General features: G+C 45.7%; 1 protein-coding gene across 1 annotated transcript; it reads left to right on the forward strand.

Moving 5' to 3' along the window:
* The first annotated feature begins 358 nt into the window (after positions 1-358).
* Positions 359-18,952, forward strand: LOC119450013 (cytoplasmic dynein 2 intermediate chain 2). Its single transcript, XM_037713350.2, has 6 exons — positions 359-506; positions 5,654-5,758; positions 12,841-13,010; positions 13,448-13,650; positions 17,847-18,024; positions 18,768-18,952. The coding sequence occupies exons 1-5, from the start codon at positions 377-379 to the stop codon at positions 17,983-17,985; spliced, it is 747 nt and encodes a 248-aa protein (XP_037569278.1). The 5' UTR covers positions 359-376; the 3' UTR covers positions 17,986-18,024; positions 18,768-18,952.
* The last annotated feature ends 3,677 nt before the right edge of the window (positions 18,953-22,629 follow it).

Consider the following 22,629-nt stretch of genomic DNA (forward strand, 5'->3'; position numbering starts at 1 on the left):
CACACACACACACACACACACACACCACACACACACACACACACACACACACACACACGCACACGCACACGCACACGCACACACACACACACACACACACACACACACACACACACACGCACACGCACGCACATATCAGGGTGTGCGCGTGCTTTCTCCGGATTGGGCTTCTTGATCAAAGGCCTTGGAAGATTAGGTATGAGCTACTGCAGAAAAGCAAGCGGCTTGCAGTTGTTGTTGACCGCTGTCCATTATTTGGGGCTGCCAATAAACACGTAAAATGAATTATTGTTTAACGCTGTGCCCATCCAATGACGAATTGTGACAATTATTTTTTGTGGCTCCTTTCAAGCTGCTAAGCTGTGGTTTAGACGGCATGATTATCCAATGGCGACATGATACTCGAAAGAGCCACCTAGAAGCCGTCAACTACTTCTTACTGCTAGCCGAAAACGTCCGACTCCACAAGCAGATTCCCAGCGGAGGAAGCGGAACACATGTCGGAGGTAAGTCATGGCTTTCTTTATTTACCAAGTGTTTGAGCTTATAATATACGAAAACGCATGTCGTTGTCGAAAAATAAGCGACTGCACAGACGTACTCGTATACATTTCCTGTTACCGGGGTTACCGCGTAATGAAAAGCGCAGAAAGCCGATTATCCGGAAATTTAATTGAACCCAAATTGCCATGTCTCATTACCTCTCTCTCTTTCTCTCATAAACTTAGCATCATCCATCTGTATTATACTTCTTATTTATATCTTGCGTGAGTGGGATCGTGTAAACTTACTTGAAGATAATGCAATGTCTTGGGCGAACACTAATTCTTGTATTCTGCGGGGAACATGCTTTTTAATTCACGTGGCAGGCAGCGTGTGTTGCTTGGCATTGCAGGCCCTGTATGCGTACAGTTAGAACACACAGTTATTTGTATTATAAGTAACTGTGAGGTGGATCATCACCGGCTTTATATGTGAACTAAAGCGGTTTTGCAGCCACAACTGCATTCTCCTATTCAGTTGCGACCACTTTCGTGTTGCTAATTTTTCCGAACGTTTTGCTGTTACTTTGCTAACAGCGCAGGAGCGGCACTCTCGAGTGTTATTAGCAACATTTTACTTACGAAAATGAAATCTGTTCTAATTCTCGGCTACTGTTTCGCTCGAGGGTCTTGTTCGCAATGGTCGTAGTCACGATGTCCGCCTACGTCGAAGAGAAAGGGGAAAAAGAAAAGGCTTGCCAGTTTTAGAAATTAACGCGACTCTGCTGTATTATTTTACGAGACAGAAAAAGTACCGCTCTGAACGTATACACTGCCATTATGAATGCCTTAGCACAGACCGTATGCTTTTCGCAGTACTTACACGTTCAGCTGGTCACAGCGAGAGTGGCCCCCTTAAACGATCTGCTCAGCATGAGGCAACTATGAAGTCAGTGAAGTGCTACAAATAGATTCCGGTGGAAGCAATAGCAGCTTCCGCGTACACTTGTGCATCGGCTTGCTTCTTCCTCTGTGCAGAGATCAAAGAGGAGGGAATGTGAATTTATCTTCTCTTCCTCATTATACACCGCCTCTTGCCTCCATCAACCAATCCTCACTAAGCTATGGACAAAACATTCATTAAAACCTCTCTGTCTAGTGTACGCCGTCCCTCCTCTTTGACAAACATTTGAAGAGGGTTCGCGTGTGTTTGTTACGAGTTGAGCAAAGGAAAGTGCACGACGAAAAGGGGGACGGTGACGAAAGTAACGGAACAGCGGACGCTAGATCGCTCTCTCTGTCTTAGTTATTTCCTGAATGACACATCCATCAATGTATTCTTTGTCTATGTCGTGTATATCGTCTGTCCGAAGTAAACCACACTGCAGCTGCGCGTAAGAAATGTGCATCGTTCGGGACAGTCACAAGGTGGAATAGAAGATACGGTAGAATCTAACCTCAAGGGATCGGAGAGATATGTTCCAATAAACAGGAGTTCCGTTTACCGAGAAAAATGTGCAGGGGTGCAGCGATATATGTTATGCACCCTCTTAACACTGTTGTCAGAAACTGTTCAGTATTAAGAAGTGAATGTAGCAGCTAGCTAAGAAGAAAAAAAGAAATAGAATACGACGAGGGGCTTAGCACTTATTCTGGAACCGGAACAGTCGCCGACCGATAATTCGGCCTCATCAGGGACCACCTACAAGACCACGTAAACGCAAGTCGAAGATAACGGATTCGCTAGAAGTTAAGTGACTTACATATTGCTAAAGTGGCAATAAAACGAATCGGACAAGAAAGAAAAAAAAAAGAAGGTTGCCAAACGCGTTGCTGCACGCACATATGCTTGCATGCGACCTGGTCAGTGTGTACATTGACTGTGCTGTCGATACAGATAGCCCAAACTATATATGGTTAATGAATGCACAAAGTCTGCATCCTCTGTCAACTTGAACAGAGGTCGGTCGCTCTCCGATAGCCTCCGATAGCCGTATCACAGCGGTTTTTCTTGCAACAGTCACTTTCCGGACTTGTCCTCGCTTCATTGCCGCCTTCGTTGGCGAATGCATCGAGGATGGAAGCGTCGCTATTTAAAAAAAGAAAACAGGGGCGCTATAACGTAAAATGATTCCAAACTGTTTTGATTCCAATTCCTGCAATCAGCTTCCACGATTGGTCAAAATATTTTCGGGCCACTCCCAACTTCGCCTGTCTGTCACACGACGTCACGAAAACCGCGATAGCTCCCCATCTGATATAACGTGTACACACTGATTATGCATGATTAAACCGCACAAAAAAAATAATCACTCCTGATTCGACGCCTTTTCACCATTAGCCCTTTGCTATTGGTCCAATGTTTTCCGGCTACGCCCACTTCGCCTGTCTGTCACGCGACCTCACAAAACCGTGAAAACTCACCACGTCAAAGTGACGTGTGCGCGAAAAAAATGCATTAATATGCCGAACAAAACTGAAAAATTTTCTGAATAGCCACAGACTGCCCCGTTCCGAAAGGAATAGAAGATGGCTGCCCGACGATCGCTCTGGCCCTCGCTACTTGCACCTGCCGGTGAGCATGTATTTATTTGCGCATGATAAACCTTTTTGCGTGGCAGTAAAACGTTATCGAGCCCTTTCGGCATGCATACGACATCGCTCTGCCAACTTTTCCTGGCTGAAGATCCGTTTTAGCGTCATTCTTATCCTTCCGTTGCACGCCGCCGCGATTTTCGACCAGCCACCGCAAGCTAAGTAAGGCGAAGCGGACCAATCGGAGAAGCCGGCACCACCCTTTTTATGTGGTTATCTATTTTCACTGTGCTGGCTCGGCCCCATCGAAATCCTCTCCACTAGAGCGCGCTCCTCGCCTCTTGTCAGCCAATTAAATAAGAAAAACGGCTGAGTGTAGACAATGTTATTGGTTTTGAAAGCGAACAAAGGTGACCTATAAACAAGGAGAGTGTTTGATTGGGTTGTTCAGACAACGCTGCGGGTCACCGCCCGATGCTTGCATCGGTGATTACGTAAATTTGACGTCAGGAGTTTGGAATCAAAACAGTTTGGAATCAATTTACGTTATAGCGCCCCAGATCCTGATTCTTCAGAAAAAAACATTTTTTTTTACAGCTTGATTCTGTAGTTGCGTTGATAGGAAGTTAAGAACATTTTGGTTCTGTTTAACGAAAGTTGTTTTTTTTAACATTGTTTGAATACAAAACCAGCCATGAAAGACTTATTCCGTTTAACCGGCATTTCTGTTTAAGCTATATCTGTTTACCGAGATTCTACTGTAGTGATATACTGTTGAAAAGATAGTACGAAGAAAAAAGAATGAAAAACGAGAGGCGAAAAAAAAAAAAACGCTTTGAAAACGTGAAAAGAAAAAGAAAGCCGATAAGAGAGAGAGAGATTTTATTGCACAGTTTATCAAGGGAGAAACGCGACCGGATCAGTGAGGCGCTGAGCCGTGCTCCCTCAAGGGCTGCAGAAGATAGCGTCAACCTTTCCCTTTCCTCAAGAACCACGTACTACGGATCAGTGACACATTGAAACCGCGGCAGAAATTACACCACTCACTGCGAAATACAGGCACCGAAATGTGATAAAGCATGCTAGAGTGTTTGTGTCCTACTAAGTAGACACAATTGCGACACCACATGACCGCTGGCTCCCTTTCGTGACGGACAAGACAAACAAAAACAAACAAGAACGAAGCAATAACAAGAACAAAAATACCATGTCAACATATTTATCCGAGTCGTACAAAAAAAATAGAAGATCGAAATTGGAAATTTGGGCTCGAAATAAGACACGAATTCAAAATCGGGCGACCTTTCCTTTCAAGTTTTCTTCTCCCATTGTTTCCAGTCAGTGCTGAGGTTTCTTTTCGTCCCCTCTCGGTTATTTTTTTTAAAATTATTTTCTTGTCATTTCTCTTTCATCATGTTCGCATTCATTTCTCTCTTCCCACAGATCGATTATCTTTATTCCTTCATAGCTCATGGTTGAGCATGTGACAGCATTTTTTTTCCTTTTACGTCCAAATTAGAGCACTGCACGGGCCGATTTTTTCAGCCCGGGCCCGGCCTGGGCCCGTTTTTACGTTGGGCGGCCCGGCCCGCCCGAGCCCGATCAAAACTTTTATGGCGAGACCCGGCCGGGACATAATCTACGTTACCTGCCCGGCCCGGCCCGCCACCCCTTTACCTTAGGCCCGAGCCCGGCCCGAGCCCGACTCGAAACCGGCCCGAACCCGGCCCGAGACCGAAAAATAATGTTTTTCAGAGTTGAGACGCCCGAGAATAACTCGCTGCACGTTACATGCACACCACCAGAAAGCCCGAGCCCGGCCCGGGCCCGTGAAGAAACTGTTCTACCCGGCCCGGCCCGGCCTACGGGCCGGGCCGGGCCGGGTAGAACAGTTTTTTCGGGCCGGCTCGTAGGCCGGCCCGAGCCCCTGCAGTGTTCTAGTCCAAATTGCTGACTGACTGCCTTAAGAACAGACTTGAGTGATCAAGATTTCTAGTGACATGGCATCAACTCTTCGCTCACTGCGGCATGCATTCCTTAAGCTTATGACTGTACAGTGCTAGTTAAGTAACAGACCACAACGTAGTTGATTTTTTACTTTTTAAATTACAAATGTATACAGTGAGTCTTCTTCGTTCTCCACCTGTGGCAAGCCATGATAATTGCGGCCGCTACTGCTCCGCGTGCTCGCCACCTCTGCCCAAGTTACAGATCGCAGGCCCATAGGCCAGCGACGCCAACTATCGGGAGACTGGCGCCTGCCGGGCACTGAGCTTCAACAACGACGTGAGGCGGACGCGTAATCGACTAATCCGACAGATCCGCGGGAAGCGGTTCGGCGGATTAAGAAAAACAAGCCACCTAAACTGCCTTCTGCTGCTAGACTGCCTTTAGCACCGCCGCCCGTCTGTTTCCGTCAACGTCATGTTGGGAAAACTCGCGTCCGCGGAGAAAACAAGTCGGGCAGGGCCTCCAGTAAACGTGCTGCGCGACCCAAGCCGGTGCTCGGAAGCGAGCAACGGAGTCCTCCTTACAGGGAGTTCTTTGCAGAACGTTTCAGACGGGGGAGACGGCGGCAGCTGCTACTTTGCATCTAGCGAAGAGCACTCGCTTATTGAGCCTCGTTTCTCTTTCAGTGACGTCGCTTGCCAGAAACCATTTTGATGATGCCGTCTTCGTGATGGGAACTGAAGGAGGCGGAGTTCTTCAAGGATCGCTCAGTCTATCGCGGCCGATAGCATGTAAGATTTTTCGCATACAGCATGTACACCATTCCAGTGCGAGGCCTCTGGGTTCAGCAATTTTCAGCGTTGTGGTCCCTGAGAGAGCAACTTTGTTGTTGTATGCGGCCGGCGCAAGCTCATTTTGCATACGCCACATCTGCCTCCAGTGCTCATGTGTTTGCAGATGTGAAGTAACGATAGAACGTACTTATAGGACAGGTGTTATATAGAATAGGTGTGTATATAATGCCTTTCTTTCTTTATTTTTTTTCTTTCTTTCCTTCCTTCCATCCTTCCTTTCTTTCTTCTTCATCCGGTTTTCACCTTCTACACTTTTTATTTTCTTCCTTTTTTTTAACGAGGAGACATTCTGTGGCTAATTCCCCTGGAGGCTTCTTGTAAATTGTAACAAATATGGAAGGAAATTAATGCCGCCGCGGGATTGGGTCGCAAGCATGAAAGAAAAGTGTCTAGGAACTGGTTGGACTATGCCGCTAAAGTGAGTGATTTTGCTGGTTACGACTACACCGCGCAGAGACAAAAAAATTTCTAAAATACGTTGCCTTATGTCGCCTAGCTGTCTCGTGACGCACCGCATATGGCGGTGATGCGGTACAAGTGGTTAAAGTTTTTAAAACTAGGGCCTGGATTTTCAAACTGATTCTCATCCAGGAACTATCTAAAGCGCTGGCGCCTTGTGACAGCAAACAGGGAAGGTACCAGCCAATGATCATTCGTACGAATGACAGAGGCTTTTCAAAAGCGGGCCTGATTTTGCTGAAAATTACACAACTTTCTTAACAAAACATCGTTTTATGCATTGAAGCACAAAAGTAACTGGAACGCCAATGTATTTCTCCGCAAAGTTCAGGAATTATCTCGAAACTGGTGTCATCCTGAGAATTCGTTCCAATTGGATCCGCCTTGCGAACTCCACGGCTAGAATTTGGAATTTGCAATATGGGCCATAAGGTAACTAGTTAAAAACTTAATTAGTGGATTTTTGTTAATTAGTCGAATATGCATTTCAATTTTTTGTGCAAGTAATGTCCGCCTCTTCGAGTAGACCAGCTCATGAACTAGAATTGTGCTGTCTGCCGCAGGCAACTTGCAAAATTTTTTGAAAGTGTTCGCTGAAACACCCGGTATATTGACAAAACGAGTAGTTCGGAAACCATCAAAGGGAAAAATGCTTCATGAATGAACATGTCAATACATTCTCTGAATATCTTTGCTGAATGCACTGTTTCGGTAAACACATTGTTTGTCCTTACTTTGCTTCGAGATTTTTTTTTTTTCACCTCGTCCTGCCACTGGCTCAAACCGTCTAGTTAGCACAGATGGTACAACGGCTCCCGGTCTAGCGGTAGTCGCGGTCTCGGGCAGATTTATTGTCAACTATGAAGTTTGGTTGTGGAGAAGCCTATATCTCTTGTAAGTTTCCGTTTGTAACATTCTGTAACAGGCAACTGGATTAATTTTCCCCATTTCATTAAGATTCGCTCAGCTTACTTCGTCAGCGATGAAAACAGGCCTAAAATTAGGCGTAAAACGTGCGTCATCGATTCGTTCGTCAGGAAAGTACATTACAATACCCAGCAAGCGCCCTTGTTTGAACACGCACCGACCCCATTGTGGAATCATCTGCATAATTTTTTTTTTTGGATACAGCAAGTGCACCATATTTTTTAGCAGCTTTGAAAACGCTGAAATGGTATAGCAAGTACCCACTCCCTTATCTGAAGCGAATAAGATACGCGATATTCCAAGTGAGAAAATACCACCAGCATATCTCACCTGCGATGCTCAAACTGCATCACCTGTGTAACTCTCTTTTCTTTCTTGTCTCTCTCTCTATTTTGTTATTGCACATCGGCGCGCTGTGCAAACGGCGTTTTTTTTTGTTTTTTTTTTTATGAACAAAGCGTCTGTCAAGTCGCATTCAGCTTTTAGATTAGCAGCCGCCCACGCTATCAACTTATATTTTTATATAAACTTTTTGTACACTTGCGTAGTTATGTTGTCTTGTATATAATAAAATCACACTTTACTATATATAGGACAATCCTTGTAATGTATATCAAACCTTCACTTAATTATAAAAGAGTCGATGTGTTCTTTATTATAGTAAATTTTGTATTTTTCCTGCTTTCTTTGTGCAAAATTATCACATTGTTTCTATTTTGTTGCAAGGCAATGCCTTTTGTTAACACAATGTGCGTATTTCGTAATTGACATACATTTATATATATATATATATATATATATATATATATATATTGCAATCTAATATTCTGGTTTTGTATTTACTTTAGTTATGCCAAATTGGTGTACATGCGAACTGAAACTTGTGTACTTATACAATGTATTTATATGTGTTTGTTTTTGGCTGCCTAAGATAGGGGCAAGCACCATGTCAAGCTGCTACTTAGCAGCTTTTTGTTCTTGTCCTCGCATTCGTTATGTGCAGATGCTGTAATGAATGCCAAATAAATTGATTGAATGATTGGTTGATTGATTGATTGATATGACTGAATTTTTGCCATAAAAGCGCTCTAGCGCCCATCTAAATTTTTCTTGCATTGATACATAAGTTTCTGGTGGGCTCTGCGTCGCCTCTCTACCAGCTAACAGCATCTTGATGACTTCAGTCATGAAGAGGCTGTCCTAAAAACGCTCGGTAAATTCCTCGTGCACTCGTGATTGCGTGTGCGAAGGGTCATACATATCTGTGCAAAAGGATCGGTCGTACTAGGTCTGGCCCCAACGAAAAGGTCCTCCTCTTTTGATGGAGTACACTCAAATGCTTCGACTGCTTTTCAATATGCTTGGCACTCGTAGATGCAGAAACGCGTATACGTATAGACGTACTTTTAAAGAATTTGTTGCTGGACCTGCTTTCGCTATGCATGTAAATGTTGGTGCTCTTTGGCCACTCCTGGCCATTGCGCCATTAAGCGCCACATATAATCCTACATATACATCCATGCGCGCACACACGTGCGCTTGCACGCGAATGAATTATCTGGTGCAAATATCCTTACCTCACAAGCAAAGTTGCGAACACGCTAGTGTGCTGAAAATATATTACTGTATTCAGCTTGGTGGAGGCTGCCGCGCCAAAAATTTCCTAGATTGCCATGGAGCATGCTTAGGCCACCCACCGCATTTTGCTTTGTACCAACCGCAATAGGTAGTCCAAGTTCATTGGATACTGAGGAAAGAGCGCACTTACCTATTCGGGACAGTCCGTACAATTTTGGCTCTCATACGTCCTGCGGCACTCCGCGATATTTACCCCCATTAAGTTAACGCTACTTAACTCGAAATTTCCGCGATGACACACGCACTGAAGTAAATCGCTGTGTTTGACTTGTCGGTGAAGTTAATGAGTGACGTCGCTGGAATCCAGCGCTGGAATTGAACTGTAGCGAACTCGATCACATGTTCGCTACACCTGCAAACACTAAACTAAACTGCTCGGATACCGGTCGGGCGGGCCTGCCCTGGCGTGGACAGGCTTATAAGCCTGTCCACGCCAGGGCAGGCCCGCCCGACCGGTATCCGAGCAGTTTAGTTTAGTGTTTGCAGGTGCACTGTAAACGAAAATACCCCCACATGGGAATTTTAACAAGGTGATGTCCCCTATATACTCCCATCCTTGAAAATTTATTCCGATGTATGGGAGGAATACAACGGCATTCCCTCGTTTCACTCCGCTCACAACCTGTGGGAGGATGAGGGCGGACATGACGTGATTTTATTCCGCCTTCAAAATTTTGTTCTCCCCGGGAACTCCGCACAGGGAGTTTTAAAAAACTCCCCCGCCGGAACAGGTTGATCACGTGGTCCTTCCCATAAGGCTGTGCGCCGCGCCAGCGACCGGCCGCGTTCGGCGGAGTCGGCGGTGCTCATGGCTGACGGTTTGTTTACATCTGTGAAGTGTCGTTCCGTGCCAGCGTTTCGCCGATTTTCTTTCCTATACGTCCTTCCAGAAAGTGTTATAGGCGTGCCTGAAGCTCACTGTATGCCATATTCATGTGCGTTAGCTGTGATCAATCTGCTGACAACGATGAATGCAAGAGCAACGATTTCAAGTGCGGAAAAAGGCTTAGTTGTGACCACGAAGCTGCCGGTTGACTCGTGATGTCGGCTCGGGTTTCTGGCTCTGCTTCAGTGTTGCGTGACCTTGACTTGTGTTCCTCAGTGTGTTCAATACCACTTTTATGTCCTTTTGAGTATATTCTGACAACGTCCGGTGTAAAGTGCCGCGTAGCAATGGCAACAGCAGCCACTGTTCGAGCGACAACGTCCGTGATAGCCGCACATGAATGCCATATTCCGACTTCGTCACGGTGCTGTGCTGCCAGTAAGTTAGACCGTGGTGCAAGCAACTCTTTTATGAATCTGTGTACGGATATCCTCGCCCAAGAAATACGGTAGGACGTAAGTACGTACTGTGAATAAAGCTTCTTACTGAGCGATGTGAATTGAATTGTTATCGCGCAGTTCTGTTTTGATCACGTCGTTGCTTCGGATATTGCATTAACATCATGCTCCATCCAACACACTGATTTAGGAGCATACCTGCTGGCTCCGAGCGTGAGGATTCGTTTGCCAGGTCAGCGATATGGCTCTGTTTCACAGCCGAGAGACATTGCTTGGACGCGGAGCAAGTAGTGCGGTCAAAAAAATGTATGACTACGCAATTTTCGGTGTTACGTAGGCTGCTACGGGTCATGCTCACATGTAATAAATTGTTGTAGCGCCACAATTCTTTCGTACGAAGCTAATTTTGTCATGAAGCACGCGCACGTACATTTTTCTTGCGTACTGTAACTAACGCACTACTTTTTGGCCGTGGACGCAGGCAGTGTGCGAAGTCGCTTCAGCGCTCACGGAATGGCATTCTAATTTTGAAAAATTATGCCATGAACGTTGTTTTTTTCAATATTCTAAGTTAACAGTTCCGTGTGGATTTAGGTTTCATGTTATTTTCAGAGAGGCCGATCTCATATGTGCGAGCCTGCGAGTCGTAATTCTGAAAACACTACAGCTGCTCACTAGGCCGTTTCGAGGCCCACATTATCGTGGCTATATATACTGGCAGGGTTGCTTCTTGTTGTGTGTCGAGTGTGCGTTGGATGTCTCTCACAGCTGCTCATCGGGTGTTTCTCAAATGCTTGTGTTTATGTATTGCTTGGTCTGTCTGGTTTCGTTCACATGTTACGCATAATTTGGCTTATTCTTGTGCGTATATTTCGGAATTTGACCCGAAGCCTCTACATAAAAATTCTCCACGCAAATTGACGTGCCTTTTTTTATACTCCCGGTGCACCTCGAAAAAACTCCGTCCAGCTCGAAGTAAAAAATAAAAATGACAGAAAAAAACAACTCCGAAGGCACCACGCAAAAATTCCGCCCGCACGGAGTAAAAATTATACTCCGATCATTCGGAGCATAATAAACTCCCAACCGGGGGGTCGCTAGAGGACAAGCAGTATACTCCCACCTGAGAGTTATTTCCGTTTACAGTGTAGTCTATTTGAACTTTCCTAGAGGCTGTGGCTCTGCACGAAATAATACGACTTAAACATTTCTCTGCATTTTTATTGGCGCGTTCTTTGAAGGAAGTAAAAGCGTATAGCCATTAGTTACTTGTGCACTTCAATTCATGCATCGCGGTCACCCGAGAAAGATAAACAAGTACACGTTTCAATACTGTTCTCGAAACATCACTTTTTTATTGCTCGTGGGAAATGAGGCAATTTTATGGACCCCCTTAAGTTCAAACTTCGTGTACTTTCGACCAAAAAATTCAGCCACAAATTGAATAAGAGGCTATAGGTTATGTGCCTTCGAATGCGTTATAGTTTGTTGCCCGTACCTATTATATATTCACGAGGAACTGTGCCTTGGTGCTTAATTCATGCTCGCGGCTTCTAGAGGCGATAATTTCTTATGTACTAATTCTCTTTGTTATTTTGCTAAACTTTAGGGGGTTTACGTCCCAAAGCCCATGTACAGTGAGCTATGGCTGACGCCGCGGTGGCCGGCACGGGATTAATATTGACAATCTGGCCAATACCTACGTGCACGAGCGTTTTGGCAATCCTTCCTATCAAAAATGGTGCCGTTATGGCGAGGAATCGAACCCCGAAACTTTCTGCTCAACAATGAAATACCGTAGCCGCTGAGTCACTGCGGTGGTATCCTGTTAAACAATCAATAAAATGAGTTAATAGAAGCAAAGGTATTGCGAAATAACCACAAGCCACGTGTACAGGTGCAAAAACAAGGCAGTTTATGTTAGTGAAATACGAAACAGAATAATTAAATATAATCTGTTACAGATAGCGCAATTTAGCTGAGTTATTTGAAAGAGCTGACATTACTTGCACGCCAAATCGCACTGTGATTTTAGCTTGGTAACAAAGTCTCGCTAATGAACTTGTGAAGAAATAGTGTGAAAAATTTCAGCACTGTGATATTCTTACCAGCACTGTGAAAAAATGCAGTGCTGATGAGTGTTAACTGGAACAATTTCCCCTCGTATTTTAAAGACGCATTTAGCGAAACTGCTGCTATAAGCGCAGAATTTCTGCTAAATGGATACTTTATTTCTGCCAATCTTCAGTTCCAAAACTGAAGACTTTATGGTGCATGTCCCAAAATTCGGACATCCACCATAAAGTGAAGGATTACAAAGTTAATTCAGGGAAACTGTTCATTATCTAACATCACAGTGCGTTTTGTCATGAAAGTAATGTCGCGACCTCTTCAAGTAGTCCAGCTAATGCGAGAGAATTGTGCGACATATTCCCCGAGAAATTCGTTAATAACTTTGTGTCCGCTAGAAAACTCACCTTGTATATAATCAGAGATGTAAGAGCGAATCAACAAAAATTCCAACAGTTGTAGCAGCCCCTTATTCCAGAATTCGAGACTCTCAGCTTGGACACAAAATGCGTTGTATTGTTTCTGTTTCCCGAGAAGCAATGACAAAAAATTGTGAACTGAATACACCGCATTTCTAGTGTGTTAACAGATATCCTGCAAGGGATGCGCCAACAATTGGTTGCCTCGATTCTTCGTTACAGCACTAGTCGAGGGCCACACGTCGCTGGAGCGCACCTACAGCTGTCCTGTCGTGGCACGATTCCCTCCCCACCGTGGTCACACGCTCGACGTCCACTCGTCTCCCTTCGAGAGGAATGTGTTTGCGTCTGGCGGCATGGACAGAGAAGTCAAAGTGTTCAGCTTGCTGCAGGTAATCCTACATGGTGTCAAGCTAGACCCTGAACCCTGCCGAGGGTTTCTATATAGGATACATTCTTCAGTCTTTTCATACTGTCCGAATATTTCTCGCGAGGGTGTGGCCAAAACATCTCAAAAGAGAATTATGTTGAAAACTGCAACAGTCGTTTCTCTTGCGAACCTTGCTGCAAGGTCTCAGCTTACTGCAATAACTGACTTTAAAAAAATGGGTTGAACAATTACCCACTGCCATTAAGTAATTTTGACTCAATGAGAGTACTTGAAGTGTCATCGACAGTCGTTCTGGTTTTAGTGACGTAAAAGGACCTACATAACGCGGTCCTCTTAACGTGCGACGCCCGCTGCGAACGAATGCGAAGTTCAGCGTACTGTACCGTACCGAAATGAAACAACGGAAAACAAACAGCTTGGTGCATACTCTGATCGCAGCTGGAGCCGGTGCTGACCATTCCACTTCCAGAGGCGGCCACTAGGGTCCGTTGGTCTCCTTCGCAGCCGACTCTGCTGACGGCGCTTCAGGGCGACGGCCGCCTTGGCTTCTACGACCTGCGTCGCACCACAGCTCCCGTGGCGGAATTTACACTGAACGCTGAACGTGGCGCTGGCACAAGTCTCGAGTACTGTGCGCGCAGGTAACGCGATAAATCACTACTCTAAAGATGTTTCGCTCTCTCGAACGCCGACGCAGTTTCCGTTCTGGCAGGCGCATGGCCGCAGACGCCTGTCCGCAGATTAGGTCTGACCGCGACGTGCTTTGAGATGTAAAAGAGGCTGAGCTAGACAACATGGAAAGAATAGTGAAACAAGACAGAGGAACCGGAGTTTGTCTTCATTGCCTTCCAAGCGCTTTCGGTGCCTCGCGCGGGATACTCCAGAACACATTCGGCATAAAATCAATTTCTATGGCCGTGCGTGTTAGAGATTTTCTTGTGTCGCGCTTTAAAGAGCCGACTTTTTTGTGTGTGGGCCTGAAAGGCGACGCTTTCGACTACTTCTTCTACGTGCGGACGAGTGCTTACTCTGGGCAAATGTCAAGTTAGCATATTTTTTCGCTGTATATAGGCCCTTACAATTATATAGAGTCTAGCGGACACATGTTATTTTGTAAAATGTCGTTAAAACGAGCATTCGTCGGTAAACGGCAAAGCCTCGACTGCAGTGCATCCAGCTCAAAACATTTTGCAGAAGAATTCGTCGGTAAACGGCAAAGCCTCGACTGCAGTGCATCCAGCTCAAAACATTTTGCAGAAGCTCCTATCAGCAGTACAGAATGGCACTGTTAATTTCAATAGAAATGCTAGTATCAGGCCACACTGCAATATATACAGTAAACTGATTGAAAAAGTCTCAACTAGAGTGCAACGGGGACAATTCTGACATCCAGGTGCAGACGGGCTTAAAAAACAGACAGCACTAATTTAACTATACAGGGTTCTCAAAGTTAAATTATCAGTATCTTTATTTTTATTAAAAGCCTATGCAGCCGTCATTTGCCTTTACGTCAACAGATTCAGAATTGTACAGAATATTTCACCGCACAGCATAGATATGGCATGTGTACGCATTTTAAGTAGTGCGTGCAACTCATTTCTGCTTCACTTACGCCGGTGCAAACAGGAAGCGGCCTTGTACCTCACAGAATCTCGAATGATCGGTGTACTAGTGATGCAGGAATGAACTCCGGTCTTGTTCAATACATAGTGCACATAATCAATTTCTCAGGACGCGTGAACTCCGACGAGAACTGTCAGCGCCTGCAACAAGAGTTTACTTACGCTGTACTGCGCACAGCAGTAATCCATGCTTGTCGGCTGTCTGTTTCGTGCATTCTGTTGCGAATCGGTGGAATTTCACTGCTGTCATCAGCCCTTCGTGAGTACATTGCTGGTTTGGGATTCCACAACACAACAGCAACTACCAGCCTTCCGTAATTGCTGGTTTGGGATTCAACAACACAACAGTAACTACCAGCCTTCCGTAGGGGCGCAATCGCAAACAAGAGACGTTTCGCGCGCAGACCGAGCCAAATCGGTCTCGGACCGATTTTTTCGCCATGGCGAAGAGGAAACGCGGCGGAAAGTTGTTCTGCTCGACTGGAAGCTACACTAGCATGTAAACATCCGGTCGTAAAATTGAACAAGGCACCAAAAGTGATCGACGCGATCAAGAACCACCCCTTGCTCTACGACAAGAGTTGTGCTAAAACGCACTGTCAGCAATACTCGCGATAGTATCCAACGTCGCGCGACCGGAGGTGCGGCAACGAAGCCTTGGCGTGACCCAACTTCTAACACTTTAGCAAAGCCAGGCGAACCCACCACCGCCGTTTCCGAGGTGTCCGCGTCTTCCGTTATTCCTTGTCCATTTCTAGAAAACAAGTAGGTAGAAGTATAAAAGCCCTTTCTTCTCCCACTTCCATGGCAGACAATAGTTAGGCAGATCCCTCGTTGGCGCTCCATAATTCGTGCACGTGCACGGTATGTTGCAGAAGTCGCGGGGTGCTTTTCTCGTCGCGACGATAGATTGGGGGCGTAGGTTTTACGTAGGACGCGCAGGCTTCGGCGAGCCCCAACACAAGGGCCAGCCCGGGCTTTAGCTTTGGTGTTCCCGTTGCCGCTTTGGTGTTCTTTGAGGCGCCGACAATAATACGAAATGATGAAATGTTATTACAACTTGTAAATAAAAGCTATTAAAGAAATATAATCACGCCTAGGCACCAACCTGTGACTCAGCGCTACCGCGCCCCTGTGAGGAGAATTACGGAACGCCAACGAGGAATTTATTGAAGGTCGCAGATGACATGCGAAGTTGCGCAAAATGATCACTTTTGATCACGGTTGGGTCAATGAATGAACATACCGCTCGAAATGCGATAATGAGCGCCACTACGCTGACAAACGTACGCAGACTAGATGGATGTGGACGAAAGCGGCAGCGGCGGCCGCGGCGGTAGCAAAACAAATGTGAACAACTTGGACATGGGCGGAAAAGATTTTCCGGCCGCTTTGGCCTTTCCGCCCTCTTGCCGCTTCCCAAGTGTGAACGTAGCCTTCATCTAAAATGCAGCTGCCGCATTTGTTGCTTCAGAATGCGGCCGCATTGCGGCGGCCGCCACATTCTCGCCCAAAACCTCACAGAGTGTCAAAGCCTTGACAAACACCGTGACAGTTTTTTTCCATATGCAAACATGATTCGTTGTAAATTACCAACCCAAACAGAAGCGCCCAGGAATGAAATTGGATAGTAGCACCGGTTTCTTGTATTATGTCAGCGCGAAGCGACGAGAACAAAGGGTGGGTGAGTGGGGGCGGGGGGGGGGGGGGTTGCGTAAAAAATTTCGGGGGGGGGGTTGAACCCCCCCCCCCCCCCCCCTGGCTACGCCCCTGCCCTCTCAGATCGCAGTCGGTCTCACGTTCGCATTGCTTGACTCCGTCGTCAATTATTAACCGTGCCGTCATTTACCTATTAGAGTGGTTACTTTGTGACATGTTCTCACAATTGTTATTGTTACATCGAAGCTGTTGGACGGTTTGGTGCCCGTTGTAGTCATGACAAATTTTTAAGGATATACTTCGATACGCGCACATTGCTAAACACATGACAGAAACTGCCTGCACTTCTTTATTTGATATACGCAGAGCTGTCTATTCTTGCCATATTCCGCCATATTGGTGTTGAACCTGACATAACGTCAATATTACTCCTACGTTGGAAGAAATAAAATTGGTTGATATATATATATATATATATATATATATATATATATATATATATATATATATATATATATATATATATGTGTGTATATTTATTTATTTATTTATTTATTTATTTAAAGGAAGTAGTTCCTCGGAACCGGTGTTTAATTCATAATTTGAAAAAAGTGCAGGCGCACGTAGAAAAGCAAAAACAAACATTTATCTTCGACATTGCGGCTCCTTCACTAAGGCTGATGAAGGCCGGACCCAGGCCGAAACGTCAAAATTACATCTTTGATTTTGTTTTCCTACGTGCGCCCACACGTTCCTCAAATTATATATATATATATATATATATATATATATATAGTGAAGTCATAATGGAAAGGCAGGGCCAGGCCACTCCCGATGCACTAGGAAAGGCGGAAAGAGGATTAAAATATGAGAAGGAGGAGAGTATAGTTCACATTTTGCACTATTCACACAATCAAACGCTCATCGTTGAGTCAATCACAAGCGGTCATAAGGCTGGTGCATTTCAAGAACCGCAGCAACGCTTTTGTGGTTTTGTACATGGTAAACACACGAGCCCACGGTCCCAAGACCTCTTATGTGAAAGGCCTGTCATCTAAGTGCCCTGCCCCTGACTATATGCGAAGGGCAATCCGTTCACCTTCGTATGTTGGGGAGTCGCACAGGAGATGTTTCATCGTATATTTTGTGCCACATGCACTTCCCATATAGATTGTATAAGAGTCAGGGGCCCGAATTCGCGAAGCTTTTAGATCGTATATGAACTGTTCACCACTGGCACGCGCTGTACAGCTTCGCTACCATACGTACACTAGACAAATTTGGCGGCGCTCGGTTCTTACGGACCGCTCTTGCGTATATGTTTCGTGAATCGGGGCCAAGAAGGTGTCCTCTGCTTCGCCAAACCACTGCCTTCTCGAGTGAAACCACTCTTTCGATTTATGATCACTGGAAGCACATAAAAGGGTGCGTCTGCGAACATTCTCTTTCTTTGCGGATTATACTGTCGGCAGATGTGTCGTTGTAAGAAGTAGAACCACGTTTGCTTTGGAAATGAGTGCGTGGAGTAAGCGTTCGCGTGGGTTTTCCGTGTGCAGCCCAGACCTGCTCTTCGTTGGTCGCGGGCCCGGCAACACGCAAGTCTGGCAGCTGGGTTCCAAGTTGGTGGCGGCCGGCGAAGTAAACCAGAGCGACCTCATCAGGGATGTGGCCAATGGCACCTTTGCTCCCGAGTAGCCCGCAGCCCGGGTCGATAGCCATCACCCAAGATCGGCTGTACGTGTGTGTATGTATGGTTTGGTATTAACGTGTGTCGCAGGTTACTGCGCTTCATATCCAATGTGCTGAAAAGCTTTAGCCGATAAACGACGACGTGAGAAAGAGGTATTTAGCCCATTTGTAGAGAAAGAAAAGTAAGGCTGGTTATTCAATCACCTCAGAAATATCCTTTAAAAAATCCATGTTGTTTTGAGCGTTAGGAACAATTTAGTCAGATGGAGCACGGTCTTTTGGAATGACGGGTGGTAGGTGCTGTGAATGGTAAGTTAAGTGAATAGTAGTTAAGTTTCCTCACTGCAAGAAGTCGTTTCGCAGCTTGCTGGTTGATATTATAACAATCAGCAGGATGCTATCGTCCTCTCACGCATTCCTGGCAAACACCGGCGAAAAGCTGGGGCATTCCAGTTAAGAAGTAAACAGATCAATCAATCCTGCTTATACGCGGCTAATCGGGGCATGTTGAACGGCAAGACAAAAAATAACGGCTCCGCTGCGCTTTGTGGCCCACAGGTTTTGATCCGCCATTTCGGCAGGAAACGTGCGCTGTGTTCCTGCAGAGTTCAGTTTGGTATGAGCTCGTCTCATCACTCTGCGAGAATGCATGCATGAAAGCGGTGAGAAGCGAAATGCCGACGGCTCTTTTGACAGAAGCCGCGCAAAATTAGTTGCAGTGAGCGGCGTGCCGTGCCGTGGCGTTTCCTTTCACCTCAATGTTCTGTTTTCTTTATTCATATTCGCAGCTGTCCAGTGAACTTTGTTCGCTCACGGAAACGAGAGTGGAGGTGCACCTTTCATCGAGATCGACGTTTCATTGAGAACGACATGAAAGAAGGAAGTACACAAATGATACTTCACTTTCGCTCCGCACGCGGCTAGAAAAATTATCCAAAGAAAGGGTTGCTAACTAAAGGAATAAACCGCACTGTGTCCCAGATGACGTCCTGACTGTATGCGGTTAGGGTGCCTCAACCATTGAGGCACCTTATATGTGTTGTTTATTCGAGCTACGATGGACATCGTCATCATCTCGCAAAGGAGGCCTCCGGCGAGGCGAGTTTCCTGGAAATATACTATATGCCAAGTTTACATTCGCAAACGTTCACGCAGCAAAGCTTTGAAAACTCGTGGTTTTACGCGTGTGTGATACAAGGTTTCCTAACACCGTGGCTGTGAAGGGGCATCGAATGGGGCATAGGGGGCAAAGGGGCGTAATGGTGACTGGCATGCCATGACACTCCCCGCCAAGATTGGAGGGCCATTATTCTCCAACAGCCCTCGGTAGATATTTTGTTTTTTTAATCTTTATTTATTCTTTCTTTCTTTCTTTCTTTAATTAGTTATTTTTTGTTTGACAATATCTTTATTTTCAGCGCTTTCGGTTTCTCGTAGAGAGGTGGAAAGCGCGACGTCATAAGGGGGGGGGGGGATGTCGTTACGAGCCTGGCGTTGATTACGTGTCTTATCGATCTTGTACGACTCAGGATTCCTGCATCATACTCTGTTCGAGTGCTTTTGAAACTCGTACACCGCAATGTTAAAAAAAAAATCCCAGTTTCGCCCGAAAGGCGAAGCATCGATTGCGATAGCAAATTAGTATAGAGCTATACGAAGCAAGGACAGTAGTTTAATGGGCCGTATAAAGTTGTAAACATTCGTTCACTAACTGAATAGACAAGCACGGTGTCACGCGCGCACAGGTAAACATGAACACATCTCGCTCGATGACCGTGGAAACTCGCTGTGAAAACGCCGGAGCGAGAAAGCGCGCCAGCAGCAGCGGGCAAATTCACCTTCGCGCAGATTCTCGTCTCGCACGCGAACTAAACGTCGAAAGCACAGCTCATACGAAGCTACCCGCACTCGGCGCATGCACTTTGTCCCCATCGCAGATTGCTTTGAAGATGAGGCCCGCGCGGGCGCGCACTTCGCCCACATCGCAGATCGCTTTCAAGATAATGCGCCCGCGCAGCCGCGCTGTGAGCAGCAGCCGACGCAAGAAGACCGCGCGCTTCCGGCCTGCCTTCCTCCCTCGCGTGCGCTACATTGAGCCGCGATTACCGGTTCACCCTAGTACGCTTTCACTCACACACACAGCGTACGGCGCGCGGCGACGATTTTATCGCCGTTGGACTTTATACGGAACCTCACGGCGACGGCAGAAGTGCGCTTGGAGCGTCCATATAATTGCTAGCGCAATAAAGCAGCAGTTATATATTAGGCGCTCGTCCGTTCAGCGTTGCGATTCATAGCTGATTCCCGGGAAGAGATCATACTCGCAGTGTTCCGAAGAAAATGTCATCAAACTTTTGATATACTTCTTTAAGTGCAAACGTGCCAGAGAGCTGCCGTCGCTGCCAGACTATAGCCAGCTGTACAGCTTTTCTTTTTTTTTCTTCTTTTTTTGCTGTGTTTTAGCATAGACTGGCGATTCTGAAGTCACTCTCGATAAACGATGCATTCTTTCTCATCAGCGGGCATCCCACGAATATGGCTAACAGCGCAGACGGCCGGACAAGAGACAGAGGAAATGGCGGAGTGTTCGTCTTGAGGTACACTCCTCTGGCCTGCTGCTCTGCGATGGGGGAGTGTGAAGAGGAGAGAAATAGAGTTGTGAGGGCTGACGATGTGCACAGAGGGCGTGAAGAAATAGTCACTTGACAGATCGACATACCACAGCCACGAGTTAAGACCCGTGCTGCATAAGAAAGTAATGCTCAGATAGATCTGCAACTCCATTAAGAGTTTGGCCAATGTTCCAGTAGGACGTCTTTATATATAGTCACCGTGTACTTGGACCTTGGAGCAGCGCTGGTATAGTGCTTGGCGCGCACCGAGGTACTTTCTGAGACCCTGGCATCGGCAAGATACTTCAGTTACTTGCTACTGTGCGTGCTTGTGTATGTTGTGTGTGTACCAGAGTAGTGGAGTGGGGCCCTCCATTTAATTCCCACTCCATTCCGGAGAGTGGAAGTCCCCGTTAATTTCACTCCTTTAACTCCTCGAAATGGTGAGAGTTATACCATTCCGACTCATGGAGTGGCTGAGCTGGTTCATTCCATTCCTTCAATTCCAGTAAATTAAATGCTTTATATATAATTGCTCACTACTTGCGTTTTTGTTCTTAGTGACAAAAACAAAACGAAAATTATTTTTGAAGTTTTAACAACGTACCAAATAATGTTACGTACTATTTTTTCTGCGTCTCATCTCTTGAGCGCGTTGCTGCCAGCTCTCTCATATCATTTTAGTAAATAAAAGTACAAAATAATCTTACACCGTGTCTCCCGTAGAGGGCGAGCGCAAATATTTGAGTAATAAGCAAAAAAAAAAACAAAATTAAGATGCTGGTCTTCACTGCAGGAGAATGCTGCTGTCGCTGTATACGAGTTCAGAGCCGAATTAAGTGCTGAAGTCTGCAGCGTTTCCCGATTTTTCTTATTTCACATATACTGACATAATATTGGGCCTGTATCGCGCCTTCTGCATGTCTGACAGTGAGCGAAAAAAACATGTAGCGCGTTCCAAATCACCGTAGACTCACGCAGGGTGCACCCTTTTGCGACGTCGCCGTTTTTGGCCTGCTCCCTTTGTCGTAGGTCAAACATACCCTTGCTAAATAAATAAGTCTTGAAAACTTTGCTCCTTGCATAAACGTTAATCAGTTAACTAAAACTAAGAAGTTAACTAAGTTAAACTCTTAAGTATAAGTTAACTCTAATAGCTGCAGTCTTTAGGTGCGCTTCAACATTGTAACGAAGAAAGGTTTCCGGGTCTTCAAAAGTGTAGAATGTGTGTAATACCGTGTTGTTTATAATTGCCGCGGCAGAGGTAGTCACCTATGGGTAGATAATGAAAGAGCCGCATTCAGTAAAATTTTAGAAATGTAATAAATTGGCTAAGTATAGTTTAGCCTAATCGACAAATGTACCAGTTTTGTAGTCTCGCTTATAATCAACATTTAGCGGTCCAAAACAACGTGCCCATTCCATTCAGACTCTCATTCCAAAATGTCGGGCTCCCATTCCTTTCCCATTCCATCTGCCAGACTGGTGCCATCATTACATTCCCATTCTATTCAGGGTGACTGAAATGTGGAATGATTCCGGGATCATTCCAATTCCGGAGCTGCCACTCCGCAACTCTGGTGTGCACTGTGTACGAATGTACCATTTCATATGTCACTCTCATAATCTGGAGTAGCATACTTTAGGCCTATGGCCATGCAAACATCTACAGCATCCATTAAAAGTTTTTTTTTCTCTCTCTCTCTTACTCTTCAGTCAGCGGTCGATTGCGAAGTTTGGATAGACGCAAACAAAACGTTTGCGAGCATACTGAAGCGACTACAAAGGACGTGATGCATTGTTTCTGGTATATGATAACATAATCGAAGAATGTGCACATGTTTCCTGAAGGCCACACGTATTGTAGTCTTTGAACGACGTACGGTTGACTTCGCTGGATGCCATGTTACATTCGAAAATATGCCGTAGTAGGGTCAATCCTATGAAGGCGGTTATAACGATTCGCCGATTGTGACCAGTGTCTTCTTGCCGCATTTCGCATAGCTGCACTGTCGAGAGAGTGGTGTTCGGGTCTGAA

This window comes from Dermacentor silvarum, chromosome 1 (genome assembly GCF_013339745.2).
Source record: "Dermacentor silvarum isolate Dsil-2018 chromosome 1, BIME_Dsil_1.4, whole genome shotgun sequence".
NCBI classification, from domain to species: domain Eukaryota; kingdom Metazoa; phylum Arthropoda; class Arachnida; order Ixodida; family Ixodidae; genus Dermacentor; species Dermacentor silvarum.

What these genes read in the sequence shown, in the direction of transcription:
- LOC119450013 (XM_037713350.2), top strand. Translation starts at nt 377, where the DNA reads ATGATTATCCAATGGCGACATGATACTCGAAAGAGCCACCTAGAAGCC. An exon ending in TCTATCGCGGCCGATAGCAT is followed by an intron (nt 5,759 to 12,840) that starts GTAAGATTTTTC and finishes TCTTCGTTACAG; the next exon opens with CACTAGTCGAGGGCCACACG. An exon ending in CTCGAGTACTGTGCGCGCAG is followed by an intron (nt 13,651 to 17,846) that starts GTAACGCGATAA and finishes TTCCGTGTGCAG; the next exon opens with CCCAGACCTGCTCTTCGTTG.